Source organism: Thamnophis elegans, chromosome 2 (assembly GCF_009769535.1).
Source record: "Thamnophis elegans isolate rThaEle1 chromosome 2, rThaEle1.pri, whole genome shotgun sequence".
Taxonomy (NCBI): Eukaryota; Metazoa; Chordata; class Lepidosauria; order Squamata; family Colubridae; genus Thamnophis; species Thamnophis elegans.
The window spans coordinates 152089041-152098764 of record NC_045542.1 but is presented as its reverse complement, the minus strand read 5'-3'; the positions used below and the strand labels follow the sequence as shown (position 1 = coordinate 152098764).

At 40.3% G+C, this 9724-nt stretch overlaps 1 protein-coding gene across 1 annotated transcript; it reads right to left on the bottom strand.

Moving 5' to 3' along the window:
- Positions 1 to 1924: 1924 nt before the first annotated feature.
- Positions 1925 to 9471, bottom strand: LOC116524090 (vomeronasal type-2 receptor 26-like). Its single transcript, XM_032239175.1, has 6 exons — positions 9317 to 9471; positions 7727 to 8015; positions 6432 to 6692; positions 4488 to 4715; positions 3296 to 3422; positions 1925 to 2835 (listed from the first exon to the last, which is right to left on the bottom strand). Exons 1-6 carry the CDS (start codon positions 9469 to 9471, stop codon positions 1925 to 1927), a joined length of 1971 nt encoding a protein of 656 aa, XP_032095066.1.
- Positions 9472 to 9724: the final 253 nt, after the last annotated feature.

Sequence of the window (9724 nt, the reverse complement as noted above, 5' to 3'; positions counted from 1 at the left end):
TTCCTTCCAGTGTTTCAGCTCTCATTGGCTGACCTTGTTGCTATGCCCTATTCCAGTTCATGAATATACTCTGGCAAGAGGCACCTATTATGAAATCTTCTCATTTCTGCAAAAGAGAAGACCAGCAACAGTCATGGTCTTCATAAAAAGCAGGGCATTTCCCCCAGATATTCCTATATGACAGGATAGACTCTGTATGATTTTGACTCAATGGTAAATCGAGAAGTCTGTAAGCTTTTCATGGCCATCACAAGAAGACTGCTATGGAGGACATGGTGAGGCAGAAATCTGTTTCCCAAAAGACTAAACATTTTCTATAGCTCTCTAAATGTTTTCACTAACCAGAGCATAAACATGCAGGGACAACTCTAATCCCCCCCTTGTCTCCTATAATACATGTAGTTAGTATAATACATGGGAAGCACAGGTGTAAAGTCAAGAATTCTACAAATGTAGTGACCTCCCGCTTCACTGGATGTATTTACACACTGGTTGGGCAACCACCTGTCTGAGATGTTCTTTGATTTACCCTGAAAGGCTTTCATCCAGCCATAGCAAAAATCCCATTAATTGATTTTCAGCTGTTCTTCCAAATAGGGTATGTTACCCCTCAAGAGCCCCTGCCATACAAACAAAAGGGCTGCAAATGGGTGAATGTGGTGGTGGATTCCCGGCTGTTACATACATAGGGAAATCTATAGGACAGTGGTGGCTTTTTGTCCTTGTCTGCTGAAAACATGTCCGTGCGCGACAGCACACATGCGCGTGCCCATGCGCATAATGTAATGCATGTGTGACACCCCCTTGTGCTCCACCCTTGCACATGTGCACATGGCCCCTGTGCTCCCCCATGCATGTTCATGCAACCACCCTCTCCATGCCCTGTTTTGGGCCTAGCAGGCCTCCCTGCAGCTTCCTGTTCCTGTGGCAAGGGCATGTATTCTATTGGTTGCTGTCAGACTCCCAGGGGGCTATGCAGGGGTCATAGCTAACTCTGTAGGCTGTCTGTGTCCCGGGCTTGGTTGAAGCTTGCTGGGTGATACAATGAAGGGGCTGAGAGCTAACCCTACCTTTGTTCAGACCTTGCTGCTGGGAGTAATGGATTACCAAATCTGCATTTCTAAAGGATGGCCTCAGTTTAGTATCTGTTTGGGGGTAGGGAGCTGCACCTCTGAGTTTCTGTCTTTAGAAACAGGTTTATCCTTTAGGGGAATATAATATTCTGCCTTTTTAAATATTTCTCAAAATACTTCATTCTTCTAGGAGGGGTGGGTGCTAACTTTCTACAAAGACAAGAGATAGACAGAATATTTTCCCCCACTGGAAGGCACACTGAATGCACAACGGGAGAACTCACTGTGGCCAACTCACCATGGCCAATTCACCACAGGATTACTCATCACAGTCAACTCACCATGGGATAATTCACAGCAGGACAATTCAATAATTCAATTTAATTATTTTAAATAATAAAATTTTAATTTTTGTCATTCACATTTTCTTTTGTTCTTCCTTTGGCATTCTTTCTTCAATCATTCTATTCCACCATTTCTTCCTACCCTGTGGCAAGTTGTCCCATGACAAGTTGGCTGTGGTGAGTTCTCCTAGAGCCCACTGAATGTTCCACTATAGAAGGATCAGCAAAATATTTCTCATACTGTCATCATTGGCATTCCTTCTCTTCAGTGTGATGACATGGCTGTTGTGGAGCATATTCCTCACACTCAGAACATTTGCATGGTCAATCCAGTTGGATTTTTTCCTTGACTAAGTCTTGACAGTTTTTCATGATAGAAATACTATTATTGCATTCCAGGCCTCTCAAGGATCAGAAATATTTCTTACAACACATAAAAAGGATTTTATTTTCCAACTATTTTATTTTATGTTACAGTGATTATTTAGAAAAAATAAGCTATATTAATCAACAAGTCTCATAGTTTTTCATCCTTAAGTGCTGTTTGGTGTTCAGGTCAGGTCTCAGGATAATAATGTAGCATTTGGGAACAAAGATGCAGACCAATAAACCCAGGCTGGAGGCCAGGATGGAGAAGATCTGCACAGCCACCATATATTTCCCTTTAGTGCTCAGGTAGGTGGGTACAAAGGAAATCCAAACACTGCAAAAAACCAACATGCTGAATGTGATCAGTTTGGCTTCATTGAAGGAACCAGGCAGCTTTCGAGCCAGAAATGCCACAAAGAAGCAAATGGTAGCCAGGAAACCCATGTATCCAAGGGCAGAGTAGAACATGGTGACAGAGCCTTCATTGCATTGCAGCAGGATGTGTTCTGGTTGGGAATGGAAGTCAGAATCTGGGAATGGGGGAGAGATTCCCAGCCATATGATACAGATACCAATCTGGATACCAGAGCAGGATAAAACAATAGAGTTGGGTAGACTCTTCCCCAGCCATTTCCTCATGCTGCTGCCTGGCTTTGTTGCCAGAAAGGCCACCACCACCATCACAGTCTTGGCCAACAAGGAAGACACAGCAACTGAGAAAACAATACTGAAGGCAGTTTGCCGAAGGAGACAGGTCATTTTCTGGGGGTGACCAATAAATAAAAGGGAAGTCAAGAAGGAAGGTAGGAGAGAGACCAGGAGAATGTATGTGAGGTCCCGGTTGTTGGCTCTGACTATGGGAGTTTTTCTGTGTATAATGAAGATTCCCAGGACAAAGGCAGTAGTTAGAGACAAGAAAGAGGCAATGAGAGCTAGACTTAGACCTAGTGTTTCTTGATAAGATAGGTAACTTAAAACTTTGGGGACACATTGATCTCGATTCTTACTGGAATGCTGCTCATCTGGACACTTTTCACAGTAGGCTTCATCTGAGAAACATAAATAATTTGCTGTGTAAGTAGTGAATCCAGTAATGTTTAACACATTATAACTTATTTACCAAAAGAAGACAGTGAAGTATATGTAGAACAATAATAATTTATCCTCGGTCCCTTCTTTGTAATACTGCCAATTCTGTACCTAAGTGATTTTTATATTTTGCCTAGCCATATACTTTCTATAATTAAAAAAATTGTCTTAGGTTGATTGAATGTACTTCAATAATCACAAGAAAGAGCAAATACCTGGTCTTAGGAACACATCTCTGCATCCACAATTATCTGCATTATGGGGCATTTTGAGGGAGAAATACTTTGCTAGGTCACAAATAGGTTATGTCCCCATAGCAGCTGGCATCATTTAACACACTTGATTCAGTTTGTGAGCTAAGTAGGGTTAGATCTGGTTTATACTTGAACAGGACATCTTCTTTGCTATTGAGCCACCTACCTTCCTGTCTGGATATTGTTCCTTCAATGCATGAGGAGCAGTCATAGCAGCAAACAGGTGCTCCCTCTCTCTTCACCTTGCTGTATCCCGGGAGACAACTTTTAGTACACCTAGAAAAAGGTGCCTTCTAAACATAAAATTGGAGAAGTATGCAAATGAGGATATTACTTATGAAAAGTAAATAAGTCAGAAGATTCCAATTTAGAATACTGAAGGATGTAATTTTCATGTTTCTTTCAAAATACGGTGAAAATACTTTTTTCATAAAGTATTGTAAACATCATCCTCCAATAAGAGCTTGAAGGTCAGCATGATTTTGTCCCAGAGTCTACTCAACTCTGAGCATGTGCTATGGATACAACACCTCATCATCTTCCACATGAATGGCCAATGATTAAAAAATGGGGGAGTGTAATGCAAAGCGGGGAATGGAAAGGTTGTTTGCTCCTATCTCGGACAGTGTTGGTGAAACCTTTCGGCACCAAATGCTGAAACAGGAGCTTGCCGGAAACCAGAAGAGCAGCTGCCCAGTGTGCATGCACATGCCCGGCAGCTGCTCTTCCAGTTTCTGGTGTGCACAGGTGCACCGGCCACCTGGTCTTCTGGTTTTTGGTGTGCATACGAAGACCAGGTGACCTGTGCACATGCATGCACCGGAAACCAGAAAATCATCTTCTCGGGATGTGCATGTGCACAGGGCAGTGACTCTTCCAGTTTTTGGCACTCCCACGTGTATGAAGATGACATGCCAGAACCTGGAAGAGCAGCTGGTGACCACTCATGTGCCTGGAGAGATGGCTCTGCTTGCCAATTCTGTGCATGCCATAGGTTCACCCTCATGGTGCTAGGACAACATCCACTGTAACTTGTTCTGTGCCCTCCTTCTTCCAATGTCTATCTCTGAATCTCAAGTCTTAAAGCATGATCCAGAAAGGAGGAAGCTATCTGCTTTTAAAATGGCTTTACTGACCTGCTTAGCTTCCTTATAGGCTACAAACATGGATTAATCAACCACAACATTTCCATCCTGCCCAAGAACAATTCTGTATCCACGCACTTAGAAATCTTGTGAGTCCAAGGAGAAGCTGGAGAGCATCCTTCAACCCAACCATTTTTTAAAAACACACCGTCCATCAGAGTGGCATAACATCAATTTCCATATATAGGAACAGATAAATGACAACTGAATTACCTGGTTAAATGATGTTGGCCATTTGATGGCACTCTGATTGATGGAGACCTTGACTTCTGAAGAGGCTCCTCTTTCTATATTCCCAATTTTCACTCCAACAGTAGACTTGTTGGGAAACATTGCCCAGTTTATGATATCCAAGTCAGCAACTGGATTTCCGTCGTCATCCAAATACACATTATCCACAGAAAGATTGTAAAGCTGGAAGTTTCTTAGGAAAGGATGAAGCTAAAAAGACATGCATTACCATGTGAATCCTAATTCAAAATAGTCTGCTTCAACTCAGTGCCTCTGTCTGCAAATGTTGGCAGAAAGAATCCAAGTAAGGATTTACTCTCTCCCCCTCTTTTCCTTTATCACTCTGGCCTGATCCCTTTTATGAAGTTGCTAGTCTCACGTCACAAATATATTTTGACTCCTGCTATCAGCCATCTCACTATGGCTAGTTCTCCAATACTGATCTAATGTGCCAACCAACTTTGGTGATACATTTGGCCAAAACACCAATATCCCAAATTTCTTTGCCTGCAACTTTGACTCCTCTCTGTCTTTGAATCGTCTTCAGCAACGTGATGCTGAGTTGTCCTATCTTCGTTGGTAGGTGTGCCAATGCAATCTGTCTGTTTCATCTCTCTTATCTACCTTTCCCTTCTTCCTCCTCTGCTTGGAGATTGTTCTTCAGCTCAGAACATGTCAAAGAAACTATGGTCGCCTGGGTGAAAATTTTTGGTTATAATGTGTTATTGGCTAAATGGGAAAAACTTTGGATACTTAATTGGAAACTAACAATGTCCATGGCTTATAAAGAAAATCTGTATAAGATGTTCTACAAATGGCATCTTGCCCCAGCACGGCTCTCCAAAATGTTTAAAAATTTGGCCCCGAATTGCTGGAAGTGCAAAAAAACACCAGGCACCTTTTATCATATGTTGCAGACATGCAATGAGGCAAAAAGATACTGGAAAATGATATAATCTTGATTGGAACAAATGGTAGGAGATCAAATTTTGTTCAAACCAGACATTTTTCTCCCAGGCATAATACTGGAGGGGTATAAGAAAGATGTGCTTTTTCTAATTATACATGTACTAACTGTGGCATGTATAACTTATGCGCAGTATTGCAAAAAAGAAAATACACCATCAGAGGTAGATACATTTAGGAAAATTTTGGCCTGCGTGGAAGCAGGTAGGCTCACCCTTGAATTAAAAAATAAAGGGGAATCAGAATATTTTGAAGTTTGGAACATACTTTTTTATTGGTATAAAACAAGGTGACAACTGGAACAAACTGTAAATAATGTGATTGGATAGATGGATAGATAATGTATTAAATAGGCTAACAGTTATTGGATGAGATAATTTGTATATAATGTGATTGTATGGTCACTACGACTTCGGGGTGCTACACTGTTTTAAATGTAAAAACAATAAAAAATATATTTTAAAAAGGATTGTTCTTCATCCCCTTGTCTATGTCCTCTGAAAGAAACCGTCCCCCGACATCAACTCTCTGTATTGTAAGAAGGAAGAGAAGAACTTCAGCAATTGACTTGGTAGTTTCCTGAAGATATTGAGTAGAGGCATAGATTTGAATTGCCCATATCTTCACAGTCGACAAAGTCAAGGTTGGATGATCAAGGAGAATATCAGAGTTACTGTGACATCCTGGTGTTATTTAATCTATGGATATGGAATGGGACTCTCTATTGAGGCAGGATTCCCTTTTCTTACAGAATCCTGAACTAGCACAATTCAATTTAAAACAGGTAGATACAAGAAATCTCACTCTCTCATTCTTCTTACACTACATAGACTACAAAGTACATACATGAGAAATTGGGAAACTGTACAGCACCCCACTCTGTATTCACACTATTTCTGACCTATTATGAAACTGAAGAATTGAATGGATTGTCAAAATTCCATGGAAAGAAAATCATACCTGCCATGGCTGTACTACTTGAGGAAACACATGATCCCCAATCTGGACTGTTCTCCAACGGAAGCGAGAGGAACGCACAGCATGAAGCACCAAGGAGACAGCCTGGATTGCAGTGGAAATACTGTGGCTGTCCTCAGACAAAATGTCTGCAACCACATTGTGAGGTGGCATTTCCCAGTTTTCTTTTTCTATGCATCTTCCCCAAATTCTCTTTGACAACACTGGGCTCAAATAGGAACTCTGAAATGCTGTCTTCACAAACTTTTTGAGAGTGGAAAAATACGAATTTAAATCATAAGATCGTGTCCTTCGGTTTGTCTGGGTTAAGAAGGATATCAAAAAGTGTTTATGCTGAAGATTAACAAATCGATAAAAATATCTCACAGCTATGTCTGTCAAAGCTGTTGCAATCCATACTTTTCCCTCAAACATTTCATTAGTCTTTTCAATATCGTATATTATTATTGTTAATATAAATGAGGCCTGAAAATCTAATTGACAAACAATAACATTTACATGGCTGTTGCTAAAATAGTGAAGAGAGCCCTTTGTTTTCTTTTTATTGACCACAGGGAGGATTTCTGAGAAGGCAATACAAATCCCACTCTTCATGGCTACAACCGTAAAGGTTCTTCTGAACTTTTCTCCATTTTCATTGTCTGGAGCAGCCAGGCCAATCCATGTCCATTGGAAATGGAGTAGTAGTTTAATAATAGCTAAGTGAGGAGGTTCTTGCTTTGGACTCATCCGGTAGAAAAAAGGGAAATGCTGTTTCTGCCCAGAAATGTGATTGATAACCCCATAGTTGATCTAAGATGAAATAGAAAAGATGAGTGGTTATCTGGCTCTTAGCAACCAATATGACTGCTTAATTTAAAATTATTTCCAAATGCAAAGTCATGCTTTTCATATGTCATTGAGAACACTACAGTTAATATATGGATAGACAGATAAACAAATTAACAGAGTTGGAAGGGACCTTGTAGGTCATCTAGTCCAACTCCCTGCCCAAGCAGGAGACCCTACACCATTTCTGACAGATGGCAATCCAGTCTCTTCTTGAAAGCCTCCAGTGATGAAACTTCTGTTCCATTGGTTGATTGTTCTCACTATCAGAAAATTTCTCCTTGGATAGTCTGAATCCATTTAAGCAGTAAAAAGGGGAACTCTGCAAAGTCAGTCTGTCTTTCAAAAGCTATGCTGTAAACTGATGCCAGAATGGAGAAAAATAAATATTTAGGTCCATAATGGAAAAGTATTATTTTAAGAAACCTAGCTTGAACTTTCATTCATACCTGAGGGATTTTGTAGATGCCCAGCATGCTTGAAACATGACTAAAGAGCTCAGAATCAGTCCCTTCAAGCACAGCCAACAGATTTTTGGGTCTTCCACAACTGTAGTTTGGGACGTTATCCTGTCCCATGGATAGAAAATCCATCATGGCATCGTATGTTATTCTTGCATTGAAAAGGATCTCATAGATATTGTAGCCCAGAGTCATGTTTGGTAAGAGCCTTGGATTCTGGTTGATCTCATGAATGGCAAAGACAAAGGGCAGGACATGAACAAAACTCACAAACTTACTGCAAGATAAGATATATTAATAGGTGTTCATTTTTGGTTTGATTTTTTTGGGGGGAGGTCATAAAGGATATTTTGGATAGCCTTTTAAGGGAATCTATGAATCATCAGTTATATTTCTATCATTTACATGTACTTTGGACTGTTAAAGATCTGGTTTGAAATCAATGGAAGAGTGATGGGATCATGGCTCATTCTAAAAACTCAACTGGGTCATCTGATGAAGGGCTGGGGAGGTTATCAAATGCTAACTCTTACTACATTGCAATGTAGGAAATATTGTCAGTTGTTTATTGTTGTAAATTGGCCCATGAGTTGAGGACTATGTCCAGGAGATGATAAAGGTGATAAGGAAGAGAGAAAGTGTGTGTGTGTGTGTGTGTGTGTGTGTGTGAGAGAGAGAGAGAGAGATAGATAGATAGAGAGAGAGAGAGAGAGATAGATAGATAGAGAGAGAGAGACTTTGACAGACTAGTGTATCATAGAGAACATTGTAGGGAATGAGAAGATATGGCGAGAAGAACCTCCTATTTTTGCCTTCCGCCCCCTCACATCACCTACTGTATGTTATAGAATAGAATGGAATGGAATAGAATAGAATTCTTTATTGGTGTGATTGGGCACATAAGGAATTTGTCTTTAGTGCATATGCTCTCAGGGTACATAAAGAAAAATAAAATGCATTCATCAAGAATCATAAGACACAACACTTAGTGATATTCATGGGTTGCTAATAAGCAATCAAATCATACTAGGAAACAAATAAAACAATATAAATTGTAAAGATACAAGAAACATGGTTATAGTCATAAGTAGAATGGAGGTAGGTACTAGGAAGGATGAGAAGAATAAGAGTAAAACAAGCTTAATAAATAATTTGACAGTATTATGGGAATTAGTTGTTTAGCATAGTTATGGCATTTGGGGAAAAACTGTTCTTGTGTCTTGTTGTTCTGGTGTGCAGTGCTCTATAGCGTCATTTTGAGGGTAGAAGTTGAAACAATTTATGTCCAGGATGTGAGGGGTCTGTAGATATTTTCACAGCCCTCTTGTTGTGAAGAACCAAGCTCCATCGACCCTACAACTATTTTGTGAGATTGACAGTGACTCTCAGGAGCTAATACCTGCTTTTATAGAACAGTTAAAAAAACCCGTCAAAGTGCATGCTATGCCTTAGATAGAATGTTTTCTTTAAAGCACATAGGGAGGGGGAAGAGGTCACAGTGACTTTGTACTAGGAAGTGGGAATCCATGCAGACAAGATGACCAATTAATCAGAATTCAGTGCCCATGAGTAAATTACCTTGCAAAGCTGTTGGTGGGAGGCATGAAGAAACTATATGGTTGAACTACAACACTGGATGTAGATATGATCCCACTAATCAGATAATCTCCTGGATTGTAAAAAATTAACATGTACTTTTCTCCTTCTAACACATTCAGTTGACATTTGACCATCGATGCCCCGCAGGGAAAGTGGGACACTAGGAAAAGCAGCAGCAATAGCATTTCCCATACCATGAGGGAGATTTGCGATATTCTTTGAGAGAGGAGCCACTGCCTTTGGTCTCAGAGCTGTCTCAGGAGAAGCGATATTCTCTTACCAAATATGAGATACACCCTGGCAGCAAAAACAGAGGGAGAAACATGAAGTGTCATGCTATTATAGCTCCTGATTACATAAACCCCATCTGACTGTCCACTCACAAAG